General features: G+C 34.7%; 3 protein-coding genes across 8 annotated transcripts; all 3 read right to left on the minus strand.

Moving 5' to 3' along the window:
* Nucleotides 1–55: 55 nt before the first annotated feature.
* On the minus strand, nt 56–2,490 carry LOC132184922 (probable protein phosphatase 2C 27). Of its 2 annotated transcripts, none has more exons than XM_059598711.1 (4): nt 2,437–2,490; nt 2,080–2,312; nt 1,033–1,230; nt 56–297 (listed from the first exon to the last, which is right to left on the minus strand). In XM_059598711.1, the coding sequence occupies exons 2-4, from the start codon at nt 2,251–2,253 to the stop codon at nt 82–84; spliced, it is 588 nt and encodes a 195-aa protein (XP_059454694.1). In that variant the 5' UTR covers nt 2,254–2,312; nt 2,437–2,490; the 3' UTR covers nt 56–81. The 2 variants fall into 2 exon arrangements, with proteins under 2 accessions (XP_059454694.1, XP_059454693.1); XM_059598710.1 differs by having other exon boundaries at nt 2,080–2,315.
* A 3,025-nt stretch (nt 2,491–5,515) lies between these two features.
* On the minus strand, nt 5,516–8,117 carry LOC132184136 (small ribosomal subunit protein uS17-like). Its single transcript, XM_059597649.1, has 6 exons — nt 8,011–8,117; nt 7,842–7,882; nt 7,591–7,691; nt 6,158–6,302; nt 5,955–6,044; nt 5,516–5,826 (listed from the first exon to the last, which is right to left on the minus strand). Exons 1-6 carry the CDS (start codon nt 8,020–8,022, stop codon nt 5,736–5,738), a joined length of 480 nt encoding a protein of 159 aa, XP_059453632.1. The 5' UTR covers nt 8,023–8,117; the 3' UTR covers nt 5,516–5,735.
* Nucleotides 8,118–9,450: 1,333 nt separating this feature from the next.
* On the minus strand, nt 9,451–19,747 carry LOC132183714 (ubiquitin-like domain-containing protein CIP73). 5 transcript variants are annotated; one of them, XM_059597111.1, is made up of 16 exons: nt 19,637–19,747; nt 17,887–18,033; nt 17,381–17,498; nt 15,875–15,955; nt 14,449–14,564; nt 14,276–14,347; nt 13,433–13,558; nt 13,223–13,292; nt 12,921–13,105; nt 12,266–12,430; nt 12,103–12,174; nt 11,871–12,000; nt 11,359–11,766; nt 10,841–11,262; nt 10,531–10,608; nt 9,451–9,737 (listed from the first exon to the last, which is right to left on the minus strand). In XM_059597111.1, exons 2-16 carry the CDS (start codon nt 18,007–18,009, stop codon nt 9,729–9,731), a joined length of 2,175 nt encoding a protein of 724 aa, XP_059453094.1. In that variant the 5' UTR covers nt 18,010–18,033; nt 19,637–19,747; the 3' UTR covers nt 9,451–9,728. The 5 variants fall into 5 exon arrangements, with proteins under 5 accessions (XP_059453094.1, XP_059453090.1, XP_059453093.1 ...); XM_059597107.1 differs by having other exon boundaries at nt 11,359–11,775; nt 19,637–19,745; XM_059597110.1 differs by having other exon boundaries at nt 11,359–11,775; nt 12,921–13,099; nt 19,637–19,744.
* Nucleotides 19,748–20,814: the final 1,067 nt, after the last annotated feature.

The raw sequence follows: 20,814 nt of genomic DNA on the forward strand, positions 1-20,814 counted from the left end.
TCTTGCTATGCAAGAATGGAATATTTCACAACATTACCCTACTGTAAAAGTCTATATTAAGATGGCCAATCAACACTGAACTTACCTCCCAAATATCATTGCAGTCAGAGCAGTTGTGCCAGAAGAGAGGGCAGACTCAAGAGAGCAAGTCCTTGCAAATGCAGCATCGGTCTCCATAAATGACCTTGTAACCACCTTCTCAAGTTCTAAAGGGAAATCGGGATCTTCAACAATGACTCTTGGCAAATGGTCACGGACAAATTGTGCTGCTCCCTTTCCTCCATGCCCATCAAATACCTATTTTTCAAGCCAATTGTGATACATGTGTCAAAATTTGAATTAAATGTCTCCATCATAATTTATGGGCTTGCACCACGTGATAATACTTGTGTTGATCAAATACCTATTCCTACAACTTGTACAGACAATTTGCGTTGCTTTTCTATGTTGTTCATACCTTGAACAAAGCAACTTGTAAAGGCAAGGTGTCTACATTTAAATCCACACCCATAAGTTCCATCAGAGCGAATCCAAAATAGTCACAATTTGACTTTTGACATGATAGCTATACCATAAAACATTCATTTAATGTTCACCATTTTTTTTTTATTCAGTATTGGTTATTTATCACCAGAGGTTTTCAAGCTTATGAGTATTCTTAAATGCTGGGTAATGGATACATATTATACAATTCAAAAGTGATGGGGTCTGCAATACAATCATTCACTGCTCAAAAGTGGAACTAGGTTGGACTTTTCAAGTTAAAAGCAACTAAAAGCTGAAAAGAAGGTTCATATATGCAATATGATCATTCACAATACTGTGGTATAATCTGTTACCAAGTAATGCTCAATTTATTCATCAAATTGGTGCAAGAAGCCCACAACAGAAGATTCTTCTTTTATTTCTCTGTATAACAATGCTGGTTGAATCTATCTTCACACTTCCACAACAACCCACATTTAAGGATGCAACTCTTGTGAAAAATTTGATGGTGTTTCTCAAGACAGTTTAGTAAATTAGAGAACTTACACCATAGAAGGAGACAACTTCATCAGAGAGTAAATTATAACCAAATTTCTTAGCCAAATCACCAATGCAGATGTGGGTATCCTCCATATAGGAACGGCCCCCTATATCAGACCACTCTCCTGAACTAAGGACAGGGACAAAGTTCAACAGTTTCTGTTTTCTGTCCACAGCTACTGCATCCTCACAAATGCTTTCCAGCTGAATGAATCACAACAACATGAAATTAGAATCAGAGGATGAGAAGAATTAAAAGTACAAATATATAAGAAGAAGGACTTAGGGGAACTCAAGAAAGTAGTATGAAGCAATAGAAGTTACACTCAAAATCTAGACCAGATCAAAGGTCTAGACCAGATAAAAGGTCTCCATATAAATGTTGGTTTCTTCTCCAGAGAAGGTAAGTGTAATAAGATAAAAGCATCCGGCCATTAAAATTGTGAAGAACTCGTCTTAAAGACATGTTAAGGAAAATTCAATTAAGAAAAATCTTTTTCTTGACAAGAGGTAGACTTGTTACAGAAAAAAAAAAAAAAAGAAAAATCATCACCATCCAGCTTTAAAGAACATCTTAAGAAAAATCCTATTCCTGCAAATAGAAATTTATATAAATTTGATGTCTTTGTTTTGGGAAAAAATTCTTGGACGCCAATCCATTGACCGAAGCTCAACTGGAAAAGGCAGCAACGTTTAAAGTGTAATAATTTCCTAAAGAATACCGACCCAACTGTTAACTACAGTCCATCGAACTGAAATTAATGAAACCAGCTCAGTTTTATAACTGTACCCACATAAGCCCAAATACGAACGATAATAAAACAGCTAGGAAAGTTCCCATAAACAAAAACCCATTTTACAATTTTTTTTTTTTTTTTTTTTTTTTAAAAAAAAGAAAAACCATGGACCCAAAAAGAAAATTCATTATCAATCGTCAACCTCATGAGGAAACAAAGAATCGGAACCCACTTTCAAGCAAGTGGGTCTTCCAAAAAACTACTAAATTGAGACAAACCCAGTACAAAAAACCGAAAAAGGAATTAGAATTCTTACAGGAAATGATCTTTCAGGACTGATTGGAGCAGTTGAAGTCATCAAAGGAGATTCCTTTTCCCAGTTCTCCATCTGGGTACGCAACAGTTCACAATGCAAAGGCACTGGCCTCTTGTTGTTGTTTTCCAGACTGTCGAACTCCTGGTCAAATTGCTCTCCGTCCTTCACACACATGATGGTATAGTGGTTGGTAGTGGTTAGCGGTGGAGGCGCTGTTTCACTGTTTTGAGTTTCTTCTAGCAACAAAAGCAACACACGCACACGCACACACAAACGCACAGAAAGAATCAGAGAAAAATATATATGCGGGAGTAGATGCTTTGGAATATGTTAAGAAAGATGGGGGACTCAGCTTACAGTAGGTGTGGTCTCAGAGAGAGAGAGAGAGAGCCGTTAAATTCCAGATTTTTCTATGAAAGCGTGGCTGAAAATCAGTTGGTTGGGTGTTATTATAAGATCTTCTTTTTGGTCGTTGTGGCTTGCAATAAGGAGGTGGCTTTTTGATGTCCCTATCTGATTTTTTTTTTTTTTTTTAAATTATTATTATTATTGTTTTGTGAACTTTTTTCTTTCATACTTTCTTTTTATGAAAAAGAGCCCTTAGTACCAAAATATTTTATGATAGGAAAAATGTTTAGATAATATTTTGGCTTATTTTGGCTCATGTCTAAATAGTTGATTTGATTTTCCTATTGCATGCTCTTAATACCGTCTCTTGGATTATGAATCAGATTAAGTAGGGGATACAGTCTATTAAACTAATATATGTTTTTAGATTATGTGATTCTTACTTGTATTTTAAAATAGAAAAGAAATTTCCATCAAACCGGTATAGAAGAAATATCCTCTAACCCATGTAAAATAGTGCCAAGTGTCAATAAACATTTAAAATGCACATTAAATTTAGTCTAAATTAGTAAATTGCTATTAATGATGTTAAGAATTTAATTTGCATTTTAAATGTTTATAGAAACGCATTATTTTACATGGGTTGGAAGATATTTTCTTCATACCAGTTTGGAGAAAATTTCCGTCCTTTTAAAATAGGATTAACAAATCATGTGATTTTCACATCTATTTTTACAAATAGAAATGAGAATCATGAGATCTAATAGACATTAATATCTATTAATTTAGCATTACTAAGTTGTAAAAATTTCCTTCTACCTTTGTCCTTAGATAGAAATTGTTTCGATCTTTCTTAGTTCTCTTATAGAAATTCTTAAAGAAAAAAAAAAAAAAACCTTTAAATCATTCCATTTTGAGCTATCTTCAATTTATTTAGTTCTTCTGAAAATGTATATACCCTAAACTCAAAGATTGTATGGTTGTGGATTGTGGCCTGCACCAATAATTCTGGGATACTCACCAATAAACTAAAATATCCCAACCACCCATATTCATTATATCTCATGATCCTCACCATTTAATTACTTACCTAATTCTTTATTATAGCTTGTGTTATCAACTTTGGCACAAACAAAAAAATGTGATCAATTTTATCAATAATTTGACTTAAGCATTGATAATTTGATCTATGATCTTGATTTAAGCATTGATAATTTGACACCTATTACATAATTAATTAATGTTTGACATCACAATTTTATATTTTTATTTCACAACAATGATGATGTAAGAGTTTTAACTAGTTTTTATATCAACCATTATTAAAAATAATTTAATAATTGATTGGAACTGTCATGTCAACATTGTAGGATGATCGTAAAATTTTTTTTTTAAAAAAAAAACAGTATTTTCTAGCATTACTCTGCATAATTTCTTTACAATTAGGTAGACATGTTTTTGCAATATGGAAAATGTGAAAAGCAAGACTTCAATCATTGCTTCTTAACTAGTTAACCTATGTAAGACATTTTTAATGTGTGTGAATAATTAATTGCATTGATATCATAATTGGGGGTGCATATTTCTTGACTTTTTTTCGCAACAGGCAATGACAAGGCTATTTTACCCGTTTAAATTTGTAGTCAATCATTACAGGCAATCGAGGAATGGCCTTGATTGGTTTCACGTGCCCGAGTACATGTTCAAACATATAAGTCCATGAATCTCTTTTTCGAACAGGAGCTGGGCATGTGGCAATTCGTTGCAGCCAATATTATTTGCTGTCACGCAGTTTGAATTTCTTATTATTTTCTTCTTAGGTAATAGAAAGTAACTTTATTTGTGATGCTACATGGTCTTTGAATAAGTTAAGAAATAAGTTGGATTAGGAAGTTTGATTTATATTTTAAGTGGTAAAGGATTTGAAAGTGAAATATTCGGCATCTGGGATGTGTTCATACAGAATAAAAGGGACATGTTGAATGGGAAGATATTTCTCTTTTTGCTTTATACAAAAGGTACCAATCATAACTTTAGATCAAATATCTGCCTTCTTCCTCACTTATTCGACGTCGTCTTGATGGTCAAAAGGCCAAAAAAGATAAAAAGGTTTCTTTCTATCTTGCTATCATCTAACCACCTCTTGTCCTCCAAATTTCCTCCAGTTTGATTGAGATTTGACCACTTAACCAAATTAATTAAATCGGATTGCTCAGCATACCCACCCTAAATAGAAATTATTCATAAAAAACTTTCACTTGTTTTGACACTATTTTCCAAAGTTTAAATATTCTCAATTAAGAGTATTAAACTTTCAATTTTTTTTTCGTTAAATCTGATTACCAAAATACCCATATTTTATATTTCTTGAAAAATAAGAAATATTGCAAAGTTGTTGTAAATATATATAAACAAGCGTATGAATCTTTACAATTTTTTATAATAAAAAAAAAAATGGTATTTTAAAATTTTTTACAAGATTCACATAAATTCTTAACGGTATGAAATAATTGAAAGAAATTAAACTCTTTATTGAAAGTTTTAGAACTTCGAAAGTATCTTCAAAATAAGTTTCCTGAAGCTTCCCCAAAGTTTCAATATCGTGACACCATATTTTAATAACACGATACCATATATGTTGTTATATATAACAAGACAAAATTGGGATCTAATCTATGCATAATCAAGTTGGATTTCAAAATCTAATACAGATCTTTCGGGATTTTCTTCAGTGCCAAATCTACAAAACACTCTGCTCTAATCAAACAATGTCTCTATTATTATACGACTATCCAATGTCAAGTCAACCTAAAAGGAGGTTTCTTTTTTTCCTTTTTTTAGTAAAAACTCTTTTAGTACATATCTTGATGGCATCAAAGAAATGATAGAAAGAGTGATCAATTAGTGGACCCTGACGTGGCAACGTGTAACCCCACTCAAGGTTGGTGCAAGTGCCACTTTTGTATTATAGGTCCCCAGATTGCAAATGGTTGTGCAAAGGATAAGTGGCCAATGGAGTTTGTCGGCAGCTAGAAAATTCATGCTTTGGCCAAGTAACTAATGGAATAATGAGAAAATCACATGGTAATAAATATAGAAGAGTAGATGGAATTCCTATTAAAAACCAAAATTTAAACAGTAGTTAAAGAAGTCATAATTATATTGAAACAAGCAGAAAAAGAGCAGAGCATTTAACAGTCCAGGTCCACCCAATCACCATGCTGTTGCCAACTTCAAAAGGTTCTCTCTAGCTCACTGAAAACCATGACAATTATATAACCAGCCTTTGAGGAAAACTGGACATCACCTCACAATCCAGTAAAAGCCTTCTTCCCACCACCAGAAGATCCAGCAGGAATGACTTTCAACACATTGAACCTCACAGTCTTCGACAATGGCCTGAAAGATTGGGGGGAGGGGAGGGGGGAGAGTAGACAGTCAAAACTAGGAACTGTGCATGCGTATCCATTAAATCATACACCAATAAATGACAAAACAAGAGGGCCTTTCATTCAAGAAACTTTTACCTGCATTGGCCGACAGTGACATAATCTCCTTCCTTCACGCGGAAGCATGGGGATATGTGTGCAGGAATGTTTGAGTGCCTTTTTTCATATCTGAAAGAAGCCCAAAAGTGGAAGAAAAGAAAGGAAAAAAAGGTTATGTTTTTCCTAAGTGAGAGAATGTACAGGAAATAGAGATATCCATCACAACTAAAGCAGGATCTTGCCTTTGGTATTTCTTCACAAAATGAAGATAATTACGACGAACAATAATGGTCCTAACCATCTTAGCACTATGGCAAGTGCCAGATAAGATACGACCCCTGATAGATACATTGCCAGTAAAGGGGCATTTCTTATCGATGTAGGTTCCTGTGCAAAACAGAGAAAAAGGAATAAGCAAAAAGTCAATTTTGACTGCTAAATAATTATGAAAAAAGTAGCCAAATTAAAGCTCTTTCAGTTCTTGAAGAACTGAGAAACACACATCTAGATAGGATACTCCCCAACAAGTGTGTTCATCGTGATTATGATTCAGAAAATTCACTACTTAATGGTGCAATATCTTAGTTTCAAATGACTCAGCCAAAAAAATAAAAAAATCTTAGTTTCACATGAACAAGGCATAGCAGCTAACGTCATTGATGTCTATATCAATTCTTTAAGTGGCTCCATCAACAATTTTGACAAATGAGTTAATCTCTAATTCTAGCCTTCCTTGTCTTGCCATAAAATATTGCAATTTCGTTTGACTAACATAAATATCAAATTTTTACACCAATCAACCAAGTTGAATCATGGTTCAAAGCTACGGTCTTTTATTACATAAGACTGTCTTTGCATCTTCAAAACCCAATGCATACTTGTACTTGAGTTATGACATAGACATTATAAAAATTCGCCAAACTAAGAAAATTCATAAAGGGAAACAGAAAAAGATTAGAATTGAAAACAACAAAATCACGTACTTGATCATTCAATACCCAATTGAACACTTAAAAAATAAAAATGACCAACATACATCAAGCATTAATACAAGGTCATCATAGATTAGCTATATAAACATATCAGTTCTTTATCAGATAGATCTCACACAGTATTGATGGATTGTAGCCTGTTTTCTAGGATCTGGCCCGGGTATTTGTACTTATTTCCATTTCCATAAGGAAACAGAGACATCGTAGATTAGCTATATAAACATATCAGTTCTTTATCAGATAGATCTCACACAGTATTGATGGATTGTAGCCTGTTTTCTAGGATCGGGCCCGGTTATTTGTACTTATTCCCATTTCCATAAGGAAACAGAGACATCACAATGGCTAAAGATTACAGGTGGAAACCAAACCAAATTTATATCAGCAAATGTTCAAATCTCAACTTATGGTCTGAAACCCAAATTCCAAGAAAGAAAATTGCAAATCTATACAGCCAATAAAGATATAATCAGCTAATATATACGCACAGAATCCAAATTAAGCAGAAAAAGTACTCATTCTCACTACATGAACAATTAGCAAATTCACCGAAAGTACTAATCTCGAGTAAGATTGTAGTATATGCAAGAAACAAACATTCCCAGAAAGTAACACCCTCATCTAAGACTCAATATTCACAGTTCAAAAAACAACCAAATACAAAATCAATCTCTCACACAGACCGTCAATGGCTTCTCTGGGGGTCTTGAAACCAAGACCAACGCTCTTCCAGAAGCGGTTCCCGCCCTTGCCAGGCCTCTTTCCCTTGCCAGACTTCTTCGAGCTACAAATTAGGTTTCCAAAAACAAAGGAAATCAAAAAAATCACCAAAAATCGGGAAAATAATTGCAGCAATGCCAGCAAACCCCACAAGTTATCAAAATCCAGAACGTAAAGTTCAAAAAAAATAAAAAATCACTTTGCTTTTCCATACCATAGAAACACTTTTGGTTGCTTCAGAAACGCCTTCTCAGTCTGCAAGGACAAAACAAAAAAATATTTTATCATATAGCTCCCAAACCAAACCCTAATTTTGTGAAGCGAGAAACAAAGTGTAATGTACAGAGAATCGAGAAGAAACAGTATATGGATCTGACACCGACCTGTTCAGCCATGATTTGGTGCTCTCAAGCTGCAAAGGGAGGCAAACTAGATGAGTCTCTGCCGCCAAAAAACCCTAACCCTAATCCTACTTTTAGGCATATATGATGTGGAAAATTGGGCCGTTTATACCATTCGGATGGGCCGAACTAAGTCGGGTTCATCTGGCCCAAAGTTTATTCCAACAACGTTCTAACAAGATTTAACTACTGTAAGTTGGCCGAATTTGACTCAGATGCTCTCTTTTTTTAAAAAAAAAATAATAATAATAATAATAAAAAATACATGTATAGTAGTTTTTTCATCCGTTTAAATTTTAATTTAATTTCAAGTTTTTTATAATAAAAAGAGAAAAAGTAAAGTTAAATTTGGACCGTTGAAAAAACTATAACACATATGTCGTAGTTCTTTTATAACACCTAAGTCAAATTCGAGTTAGCCGAAATAAAATGCCCAAACCAATCAAATCGGCAAGAGTGCTATTAGAAATTTTACATCTTTTAATATAAAATTTTTACAAACTAATATAACAGTTCATATACCACTTATCACGTCAATTACTAAATAATGGATTTAAATGTCAAATTGTGTTAGCTTAATTTCTTTTTTTCACATGTAGCACCGCATAGTACTTATAGAGATTTCCACGTAAGTTTGTGAAAAAGTTGCAGTAAAAGTTAACAGTACCCCAAATTTTTTTTTTTTTTTTAAAAAAAATAAAGTCAACAAAATGTTAACTTTTATTTTTAATAAAATATAAAATAATCTATGTTTTATTGTGTTAATAAACAATTTACAAACAATGATAAATTAAAAAACAAAATAACTTTTTTTAAAGATGATAAATATTAAGATGACATAATCCAAACACATGCTATTAAAAATAATAATTAAAATTTTAAAAACCCTACCATAAATTTACTAGAAATATATAAAAGATCTTGATCCTAATAAGTTATTTCACATTCCAATATATATATATATATATATTTTGGCAGTAACACGGGCTACAAGAAAAAAGAGAAAAACAAAGATTAGGGAAGTGTCATTCCCACTACAGATAGGGATGGAAGAACTGGGGGAGAAAGAACTGAGAATGCAGCCAAAGAAAAGTTTGTGGTTGGCCTCTATATATATATTTTAGCGGTAACAATTTCTGAAAAAAGAGAAAAAAGCAAGATTAAGGAAGTGTCATTCCACCCTGGGAGGATAAGGGATGGAAAAACTGGGGGAGAAAGAAGCGAGAATCATTAAAAGAAGTTTGGTTTGCATTGAATACGCATAATTGAACCACATAAATTTGCACCAGATTGATATTAAGCTTTAAAGACTTTTCAAACTTATAGTGAAATATTTGGCCCCAAAAATCATTCACTTGTGAGTGTGATCCCAAATTAAGTTAGAGATGGACTCAAAGCAAGAAACGAAGGCATTGAAAAGAGTTAATTAAAAAATGAAAATTCTCAAACTAAAAAAAAGCTCTATTGGAAATAAAATCCAACTTATAAGTCTTACAACACTTATTATTTATAGTCTAAGAAAAAACAAGTTGTCTCAGAGAGTATCCCCTATAACTCGATAAAATATCGACTTCACAACTTCCCGCTTGAGAAGGAAAAGAAAAAGAAAAAGAAAAAAACCAATGAACTACTTTGGCTGCTATGCAACTTTTTTGGCTCCATCTGCATCCAGAAAAGATTAGATCACCAATCTTATGACATCACTCCATCTGCATCCAGAAAAAGATTAGTGTTATTTGAAGAGTTAGGAGAGATATTAAGCACATTTAGACAACAAAAGGCAGACATGTTATATAGAACTCTTTGGCGTATGCAATAGTAAACCCAACCAACAAGCCAAGGTTGTCGTCCAAAGGAATTTATTTCATGCAAAACCCAGATATGAATCACCTCTTTTCAACAGCAGCAGTGCACTTAGTTTTTACCAGTAAAATATTATTAGTAGGGGTGGTGGTGGGAGTGGTAGTGGTAGTATACTTCCACTTATTATTCAATAAAATCCTAGTTTTGATAATAAAACTTATGTTTGGTTTAGCAGTTTTAAAACGTGCGGTTTGAGAAAATAGCAATTTCAAAATGCAATGAAAGAAAACACGATTTTTTAAAACATAGTTAAGTGTTTGGTAAAGGCACAGTCGGCCTTTAAAATCGTGCATTTTTTAAAAGCACACCCCTTCGTCTGTGATTTGAAAACGGTAGATTTTTCCACATTTTCTCAAACTGCTTTAGCTAGCATTTTTATAAGTCACTGATTCCTGTGTTTTCTTATACAAAATACGATTCTTAATATAGAAACTCACTAACAAAATCTTATGATTATCAACTAAGATACTCAAAACCAGAAAACCAGTCTGATGTAATAATTTTAACAACCCGGTTTCCACTCAGTATGTCTCCAATAGCAGAATAAATGCATTATACCATACACTAAACAAAAGCATCCAGCTCAGTGAGGAAATACCATACCACATTCAATGAGCTTAATAGTTTCAGCAGCAGTACCTTTTGACGTTTCGAATTTGGAGGGCTTGTTTCATCATCATTTGGTCGACGAGACGTCCCAACATCAGAGTCCTCAGCCTGCAAATACTTCATTATGTTGCTTCTCTTCATACATTTTATAATTTTAGCATTATTTTCTTTTCTTTTTTGAGGGGGGTAAATCGGAATTTTGCTTGACGGCAAGACTTACGAATTCACGCTTTATTTGGTTTAATAAAGAGCATTACAGGTTGAAATCACAAGAAACTCGATAGTTTGTTGAAACATGAGAAATAAAAAAGCCATGACAAGGTTCGTGAACCATGCTCACCTGGGTGGAAGAATCTCGAGGCATTGTATTTTCAGAAGCGTTTGCTGCTTCTGTAGGTCTAGCATCTGGCTGTGAACCAGCTTGTGGCGATATCAAGGGTATGATCTGATGTAGCAAATTAGACAAAAATATTCCTTCGTCGCTTGCTCTCGGTTCGGCTTCTGGTGCATTCACAAAACCACCAGATGTCCCTACATGCTCATGCTCAGAGACAGAACCTCTACCTGTTCCCTCTGAACTGGCTTCTTCAACATGAATTTCACCACCAGGAAAAAGAGTCCTTAAGAACTGCATAACACTGCTTGGTAGATGTCCATCAGACTCCTGGCTGTTTTGGGTCCCATCAGCTGAGAGAATGTTAATATTTCCACTGCGTGCATTGGATGGCTGCTGTTGTCTTAAATAGGGAGTTGGAAATGATCCTACAAAGATATGCCGCCAAAAGAGAATTCCAAAACTACAAACTCAAATTTTCCAGGAAATGTTTAATCTATTGAATAGCTGAATGTTCAGATTACCATCTCTAGCAGGACCATCTATGTTATGCTGTTGTACTGCAGAATTAGTCTGCTGCTCAGTTTGGAGGCCAGCAGAATGGTGCTCACCAGATGCTTGAGATCCCTGTTCACCACTCACAAGTCCAGAAGCCACATGCTGAAATCTTCCAAGAACTGGATAGTATAAACCTATCAAATTACCAGCTGAATCTGAAGGTAGGCGACTGAAGGGACCAGGTACTGCTGCAATCATGGTCCTAGTCGGTACCACCTGTACTCCTGATTCTCCACCAAAAGATGGACCCTCTGAGACCCTTGAAGTTGATGTCATAATAGGATTTTCACCACCAGAATTCGTTGTTGAGTTTCTGAGCCCAGAGGGCGGCTGAGTATCACTATGTTCCTCACGACTAACATTTGGGGTAGTTGCTGAAGAACCTTTCGGTAAAACGAATACCTATCTATTAGGGACATAATTTTCTTCAAACGGAACATGGATTTTAAATAGCCAAGTCATAAATATTACATGGTACCTCTTCTTATTTGTATATCGATACGCCTCGGAACAAATCCAGTACCAAGTCCATTGACCAAACCGGAGCCAGGTTGCACACCTCCCATGGGGATGGCACCTAAGCTTGTTCCAGGTTGAAAAGGAAGAGGCTGGACATGTAAGGTTCAGTCAGCAGACATAGAACTGTTTCCAACAGTAAACATTTTGTTTTTAACAAGTAAACAGAAACATTAATAAGGTGAGAGCATTGCCTGAACCATGATAGGATTAGGACCAGTTGGGGATATGAAAACTGCAGGTCCAGCATTAACCACGGCTTCTGACTGCATAAGAAATCAATCATAGCAACACATAAAGCGCAGGTGATGGCATAACTGAGAAGATCACATAAACCAGAAACAAGAATAATCCTACCGGTGTTTGACCCAGCCGCAATGTCATAGTTGTACGACCAAGTTCAAGTAGAAGTGCGCCTAGATTATGAATTAGAAATCCAGCTCTACGTACACTAGACTGAGTGCTTAACCGCACTGAGGGATCAGTCACATTCACTTGATCCTCCAGTTGTCTAGATAGTTGCTGCCAACATATAAATTATTATTGGTTTATCAGAAGAATTTCAAACTGTGAGAAGATCATAAACACTTTACATGTCCTGATATACAGATTCTTGGACAATGAAAAGAAAAAAAAAAAAAAAAAAAAAAAACAAGATTCATCAACTCTCGAGCAATTGAATTGTTGAAATATGAGTAGATAGTAATAGAGAGAAAAACTCCTAACAAGTACAGCCACTAGCATATTTTGCAAAAATCATGGGACGCTAAGACATTCATTTTCAAGAAGAGAAATACTAGGAGTACTAACTCTTTTACTAATAGAGGCTTACTAAATTGATATGTAGCTCATTCATTGGAGGAAAACAAAACAATTAATTAAGAGAAATATAACGAGCACCAATGAATGAGCTACACATCAGTTCAGTAAGTCCTATTAGTAAAAGAGTTAGTACCTCTAATATTTCTCTTTCAAAAATATATAAAGATGATAAAGTGACTTGAGAACTCACAAGTATGCATTCTCCTGCATGTTCAATGAGCATTTGTCTGGACGATAGCATGACTTCTGCCAAGGATGCAGGTGTTGGAAACCCTTCTTGTACTGTCCCTGTAGGCAGTGTGGAATTAGGACCTCTCTCCCCATTACCATGTGTGGCAGCCGCCTGAGCACTGTTTCCCCCACTTCTCCCTGCCACTAAAATGCGTCACCACTGACTCAAAGAACCAGCTTTGCAGGAGGAACAGATATGGAAAAACATTATAAAATCTTGTAGATGAAAAATAATGAATGACAAATGGAAAATTAACTGACCAATGGCATCAAAGTCATGCCTCATTAGACTTAAATATTGGGATAGAGTAGTCAAAGAATCATGAATTACCTACAAAAACCAACAATATTACACAATAATTTCCATTCAACCACAACAAGCTTCCACGAAGTTCATTAATATATATAAAAATACAGTAAATCAGGGGAAAAATACATATTAATAAAGCAAACAAGGGATTTCAAACTTACAGGAGGCTGCAGAGGTCCCAAAGAAACTGCTGGTGGAAGTCCAAAAGTACTGTGAGATCTATCAGGTGGACCCCTCATGCCAGTTTGTTCAGACTGAAGCTGGGTAGGATTTTGAGTACCATGTTCCTTCAGCATCCACCCATCGCCCCAAAGAGTAAGTTATTAAGTTACACATAAGGAAAGTACATTTACCTCAATCAACTAACAAGCAATTTGCAATGTTCCGTGAACTTTCAATTCGTCCAAAAAAATTCATTTTTCCTGGTTTTTTTTTTTTTGTCTTTATTATATTATTTTTCTGATTTTTTTTTTTTTTTCATTTTTTTTATATAATTTATCGGGGTAATTTTGTCATTTTTGTGCAAAAAGGAGACACTGCAACCCCAATGGTAGTTTTTTTTTTTTTTTGGGGGGGGGTGGCATTGCAAATTGCTTGGTAGTTAAGGGGACTGAATGTACTTTCTCTTTAAATATATAGATCAATTAACAACGTGTATATCTGTGTGTGTATACTCAGATGTCGTAGGCCACAAATAACTACATTTTTCTTAGACCTTGAAGATAGTGGCATACATCTCCTTAGTCAAGCCATCTATCACAGTTACCTAATTTAAAATTTGGATAAAAAAAAGTATAGCTTCTGAAGACATGTACTTTAGAAATTTAAAATTTCATTTGAATGTACTTTTTACTTATTTTTTGTGTGTAATAGTGGTAGATTCTCTGGGAGAGAGACCACGAATGTCATTCTATATCCAGCCTGTGGAAATATATGTAATATTTTGTACTGAGTCCAGCAAACAAGCTAAGTCATTAATTCCCAGAAGTAGACAGTAGATTTACCCTGACATCAATCCCTTCACCGCCACTTAAAACGTTTGTAATTCCAAAAGAACCCAGAACCGCAGAGACGATCTGCTCAGAAAAAAGATAAGAGAGGATAAACCATTACCGTGAGATATAGTTCCACCAATAATACCATAAAAGTTCTTCAATCCTCTTGTAGTTAGACTCACCCGATTGATTTCTGGAGGAACGCTATCCCCCTGAACAGCACTGAAAGCTTCAATAACAAGACCAGGGGCTACCTGATTACTTTGACCACGGCTTGTACCTAAAGCAGGATCAATTGCTGCAAACAATAGAGTTCAGCAGTAAACTTTACAGAGTGAATCTAATTTTTGAGAAACAAACAATATGCACATCAATTTTCTTAAGAAATGCATAGAAAATAAAGAGAACAGGAGACAAGTTAGATAAAATACACTCAGAATATCCTCGGCAAAAGATGACATGAATCTCTTAGTCAACAAATTCATTAAGTTTAGAGAATCACGGGAGTCATTTATTAACCAAATTGCAGGTTCTCCAATAAATAACCAAGTGAGTCGATGCGTATGGGTAGAATTCTAGAGAAGCACATTTCCAAATAATTGTTAGAACACATGCCAAAGTGACATAACACATGTTTCCCTAAGAAAAAGAAAATGGAAAAGTTCAAATACCCCCCAAAACTAACAATATTTGCAATGTCCCTTCTGAATTAAAGATTGCATCTATTGATGTGATCACGTACAATGAACTAGGCATGCCTTTATCCTCCAAACATATCTTAATGAGTTACAAACTGAGGGTTTAGTAATCAAACCTATCTCTATTGATTTACCGAACAAATCTCTCTTTTTTTGGTTCATTTAGTAGATCAAACTGCATTTGTAGAGCATACTTACAACTTTGGCTATTAACAAATTGAATGTGATGTTCAAAGCACTTAGGTCATGTAAGTTGGACCCCAGGACAATAAAATTTGATGGCAGCACCAACTGAAGGAGTTTTGGAAAATAACTAGCATTAAAGAAAGGTGTTCATGGGGAAAAAACTACTCTCAAAGGAATAATTATAAATACTCAATTCTAATTTCACTCTTATCCTATTGGGCTGATGTGGCAGTACCCATCATCCTTTAAATTTTTTCCATTTGTTAATAAAGGTTGATCCAAGGGATGATGTGCACTGTCACATCAGCCCAGTGGAATGGGAGTTGCGTATGTAGCATTACTCCTCTCAAAGATACACTCTCTTACTTGGTTGATTGTTCATTCCTATATTGGCATGTGAGCTTCTTGCCATTACTAAAGGATAGCAATTGCAAAGGGAAAAACACACTTTTCTGTCAGAACTTAATACAACTAGATCTAAGATTTCAACAGTAGATATAAATATACCCATATAGGCATCATGCATAATTTATATTTAGTAGAATTTTTTTTTATGAATCTATTTAGTAGAATGTTTGATGTGAGTTGCTCATTAAGAGGAGCCAATAACAGAAATACATCACATTTAAAGGCACTTCTATTTAGAAAACAAAGAAGCTCTATCTTATTCAGCATATAAAAAGTAACTATCTAAAGATTATTATTGCATTGAAGCACAATATACCTGGATGATTGGATAAACCCTCAGATGATGGCAGAACAGGTTGCCGAACAACCAGATGCAAGGTATGACCATCTTCAACATCTAACTTGCGTCAAGGTAAGAAATTCATTTCAAATGCTGAAAATGAAAAGATAGCAAGAACAGTAAAAGTCCATATTTTTTAGATCTTTGTAGAATTGTATGCCTGTGTTTGGCAGCATCCAAATTTCCTCTTTTATAGACTTTCCAAATCTTTCGAACTTCATATTGTAATTTTGAGGAGAACCCTCCATATACACCCAGCAAAAACAAGGCCTCTCCTCTATTAAATACATAATAACTTTTAAAAAATAAAAAAATAGAGGCAGCTAAAAATATCATGTAATGCAGACTTGGCTAGAGGGAAGGCAATAGTAAATATGTCTTGCACGATAGGTTATAGGTGTTAAAAGTAAGCAACTAAAATGCTTGAACCCCAATGTTCAACTGACTTGGAAGGATAAGGCTAAAAATTAATTCACTCACAATCCATTTAGCATTTGAATCCTTTGCTACCGGTGTACATCACCTCTCAGCAAGAGCAATGTGACCTGGAACATGAACCATGCAGGATAGATTTTAGGGTATACATAGATTTCTGAATTAGCAGTTGGAATGCCAGACCTACTCTTTTATTTAATAGAACCTAATACTGAAACATTCATCTTCAAACTGAACAAATTTTCTATCCATGTTGAAAGTATGTTTAGGATTAACTAACCATGTAGGAGCACAACATCTATGTTATCATCTTGATTATTATGGATGTCACACCCTGTCCGCAAAACTCATATCGTTTTGGGACACAAATTTATTATTTAGAATTCATTATGTTCTCAAAGCCTTGAGAGTAAATAAGAGAAAACAGGAGTAAATTTTTAGAGCAACAAAGTTTTTTTAGAATGGAAGAGTATATTATTACGGATCACAAGATCTAATGCAGGTATCACTTTTCAAGCGAAATCAAGAACTGCCAAGTTTAGAAGTTTACTAGCCCGGAGTCATTAATATAATGCTTCCCACTTGCTTGGCATAAAAAATTTAATTGAACTTTTCTTGAAACTTACCCACCACCTGAAAACCAGGACAGCTACAACAGGAGTTCAAGTAACTTTATCAATCTTTTCTGACTTCTACATGACCCTACTCCCTGTTCTATATTGTAACATAGAGACACTCAGTTACATGTCCCCACACCTGCACAAGCACACACACACGAGCAAGGTGGTGCCTCTGTTGCGACCTGGGGTCTGGTGGAACCTCCTTCCTAAGAGGGAGGTTTACCTAGCTCATCAGAAGATTGAACCAGCAAGGAGACGGTGATAAACAAACCATGTAAAGTTCATTGTACCATATATATTATAAATGCTAAACTTTTACCTAAAATAGAAATTGAAAGAGCTTCTTAAGGAACAAAGAAGATAACACTAGATCTTAGAGCTAAAAACACGTCCACAAGCCAAAGAAGCATAAAAGAAAAAAGGATACGGTAGGCAGAGAGGAGTTGATCATCCTTTAGAACCTTTCCTCGGCATATTAGGCGTTGTTGATCCGATAACACGCCAGTGACGGAAGCAATCTGTTCTTTTAAAGCAGGAACTGGCACCTGCAGGTTATTAAAAAATATAAAATAATATAGTGACTCCCAAAGTCCATGTGACAAACTCTCACGTACAATAGCTGGCCAGTCTATCATGTTGAAGAAGCTTTGAAAAATATATTAAAAACTTGAATACATACATGTTACTTTTCTAGGTTTCCTCACAAATTAAGACACAATAATTGTAGAAAGCCATCTCATACACTGCAGCATAACTATGTCAATATGCTAAAAGTGCATTTTTAGCACTCCTAACGCAATCAAAAATGGATTGTACCCAAAGAATCTTAGTGTTACTGAATTGGTAGCTAATAAATAAACTTTTAAGCAACAAATGCATTCACAATATATCCTTCAAAGTAAATCACCCACAAAAAAGCACTATAGAGATCACCTGTTTATCAACTCTCAGGGAATATGTTTGAGAATCCAATGTTTTTATTTTAATCTCAATGGTAGCTTCGGAACCTCCAGCCTCATCAGCCCTAGCAAGTGAGTCCACACCATTACTTCCCATTCTCCTCCTCGGATTACTTTGCACCTGAAAGAAAAAAAAGAGTATAGAACAAAAGTTACAATGTCCGTTTTCTTTTCTTTCTTTTTTGGGAGTGGTAAGGGAGATAATCAAGCAACCAATTCCATTGAATTTATGAGATGCTATGATTAACAGCTAGGAAATGAAGACATATAAATTAGTCTTTTGAAAAAAAGAAAGTCTTTTGATAACTCTGGATACTTTCGAAATAAGGACTAATCACAACACCATCCACGCATGTATAGGCCGTAGCTTCAAATAATCGCGAGTTTAAGAAGCATCAGTTTCAGCACAACTGAAAAAACATTATCGAATCTATTAGATGAAATCAGAATATCATACAAAGTTCAAATTGAAACCACAATAACGTCATTGTAATTCCCAAACCAAAGGCACCAATAATCTACAAGAAGGAATCCGAAGCCCTTCATAGCATTTTGTAAGCACTCAACAGTCTTGCTTTTGGTTGCAGAAAAACGGTTCCCATTCATTATCGGTTGCAGAAAATAAACTCCTCTTATGGGTTCAAAACCCCCTCTTCTCAATTGAAACTTTATGAACCCCATTCACAATCTTTCACAGCTGCTTCTTGCAAGACCCCATTCTCCATCATTTTCAGTCTAAAAATCAAAACCTAAAGAAATCCGACACTACTGGCGCCTCTTTTAGGTTCAGAAAATAAATGTCTCTATTGGGTTCAGAACCCCCTCTTCTCAATTGAAACTTTCTAATCTTTCACAGCTGCATCTTGCAAGACCCCATTCACCATCATTTTCAGTCTAAAAATCAACAAACCTAAAGAAACCGAATACTACTGCGCAAAAAGAAACCCAATGCACAATCTTTCACAGCTGCCGCTTGCAAGCAATCAAAACCCTACAAAAGTACACATTTTTACACAAACAAATATGCAAACACTCACACAGACAAACACAAGATATTGACTTTAGAAGCATTTCCTATGCACGGAAGATTACATATCAACAACGCAGAAAAAAAATAATTCATCAAAAAAAAGAATCCTCTTGAAACAGCACCCGTGATCTAATCCATTATTACAGCTTGCCCACCTATCAAATCAGCTCAGAAACCCTGTCCTCAGTTATCAACAAACTTCCAGCGACAAAGATTTAAAATTTCCAATACCCACCTCCAATCTCATTCAAACAAACACAAGCCCAAGAACCACAACTTCGAATGAAAAGGCATTAGGAAACTAAATTCACAATCTTTTCAGCTTTAGCTTCCAATCAAGAAATAAAAACCTAGTCAAAATGCAACACTATTACACAGAAATGATTGCAGAAGCAACTTCTTTACATGAACTGAGATTATATACCAATAACCCATCAGGAAAAAAAAAAGGAGAGAGAGAGAGAGAGAGAGGGAGTAAGCATAAGAAATTCTGTACCAAGCATCTTAGGGCTTTTAAAATCAGAAGTGAACAACAAAGGCTCAAGCTTTTCAATTCCCGACCCACATAAGCAAAAATAGCATAGACATCAAAAAGCAAACCCAATTACCATCAGAACCCCTGTAACATCTCAGACTATATGATCAAAGAACTACAAAAAAAATAAAAATAAAAACAGATGATGCTAATAGTTACCCGAGGAGCTTCACGAGTGGTTTACGAAGATGTGATTGTATTTGTATATAGCTGCGACTTTGTGGGTTTTTTTCACTGCTATTACTTGTTTAAATCTATTTATTTATACTCATTTTTATGGTCAGAAGAGACATGAGTGAAGCCGTGGAGCTCAATTTTTTTCCTTTTTTTTTTTCTTTTTTTTTTTCTTTTTTTTTTTTTAACTTTGTCTTGCATGGTTTTGGAAGGCTGGTTATGAATTTTATGCGGTTGGATTTTCATGAGACCTGGGCCAAAGTAGTAAGGCTAGGCTTGTCCTGGGTTAAAAAATTAACGGTGGATATTATAAGATTTAGAACAGAATTCTAATTTTTTTTTCAATATTTTTATACTAAAACCAAACCAAACCAAACCAAACCAAACTCATAAGTGTAAATTGTAATGAGTATCATAACATGATTAAGGGTTTAATTTTGATTGAAGAAGAAGGAAGAAGAAAAAGAATTGGTACTAAATTATCCAACTTTTATTTTATTTGTTTTCTCCATAATTTATTTTTTTCCTTTTCGAGAATGTATTGAGTGGATTTAAGGGTTTATTTGGCATTGATATAATTATGGTTAAATGAGAATTTATTGTTTAAAACATTGATATAATTATGGTTGCTTGCATGGAGCTTTGACTCTTTTGAGTAATAATGAGATTTCAGCAAAAATGGCAAGAAGTAATTATGTATAGGTGTAAGGTGTCTACTCTAGACTCTATATACTAATTGCTTTTGCTTCTTCTTATACTTTTTTTCCTTTGTTTTGTTTCCAAATTGAGAAAATGTAATGCATATAAGAGAATAATTAACAAGAAATTATGTCTCCTTGGATGTGAATTCACCGGTTAGGATATCAAGAAAATTAAATAAGATATTTCTCACTTTTAATCCGAATAGAAAAAAGAATTTGAGAATTATTGAGAATGCTTTCAAATGTAAGGTGAAAAACGGCTCATTTAGCTAAACCATATGCCCTATAATTGATATTAAGATAAATTGTAAAGTGATGTATGAGATTTTGCTTGCAAAGTTGCAATAAGCAAACAAGTTGGGACCAAGTTGAGCTTGGTCCACAGAAGGTGGCTGTTTGAGCAGCTAACACTGTTGCTTGAGCTTCACCAATTGAGGCATCTTTAGTGAGCATGTGCTTGGT

This window comes from Corylus avellana, chromosome ca6, assembly GCF_901000735.1.
Source record: "Corylus avellana chromosome ca6, CavTom2PMs-1.0".
In the NCBI taxonomy this organism is placed as follows: Eukaryota; Viridiplantae; Streptophyta; class Magnoliopsida; order Fagales; family Betulaceae; genus Corylus; species Corylus avellana.

Excerpts from the sequence above, each read along its gene's own strand:
- LOC132184922 (XM_059598711.1), bottom strand. The coding sequence starts at position 2,253 with ATGTGTGTGAAGGACGGAGAGCAATTTGACCAGGAGTTCGACAGTCTG. Across the intron at positions 1,231-2,079 it reads GTCCTGAAAGATCATTTCCT|CTGGAAAGCATTTGTGAGGA; the intron begins GTAAGAATTCTA and ends TGATTCATTCAG. Across the intron at positions 298-1,032 it reads AAGTTGTCTCCTTCTATGGT|GTATTTGATGGGCATGGAGG; the intron begins GTAAGTTCTCTA and ends CTTGAAAAATAG.
- LOC132184136 (XM_059597649.1), bottom strand. Across the intron at positions 6,303-7,590 it reads CCCCAGAGAAGCCATTGACG|GAACCTACATCGATAAGAAA; the intron begins GTCTGTGTGAGA and ends TGTTTTGCACAG. Across the intron at positions 6,045-6,157 it reads TTTGTGAAGAAATACCAAAG|ATATGAAAAAAGGCACTCAA; the intron begins GCAAGATCCTGC and ends GGCTTCTTTCAG.
- LOC132183714 (XM_059597107.1), bottom strand. The coding sequence starts at position 18,009 with ATGGGAAGTAATGGTGTGGACTCACTTGCTAGGGCTGATGAGGCTGGA. Across the intron at positions 17,499-17,886 it reads CCCTGAGAGTTGATAAACAG|GTGCCAGTTCCTGCTTTAAA; the intron begins GTGATCTCTATA and ends AATAACCTGCAG. Across the intron at positions 12,431-12,920 it reads ATGCAGGAGAATGCATACTT|CAACTATCTAGACAACTGGA; the intron begins GTGAGTTCTCAA and ends ATATGTTGGCAG.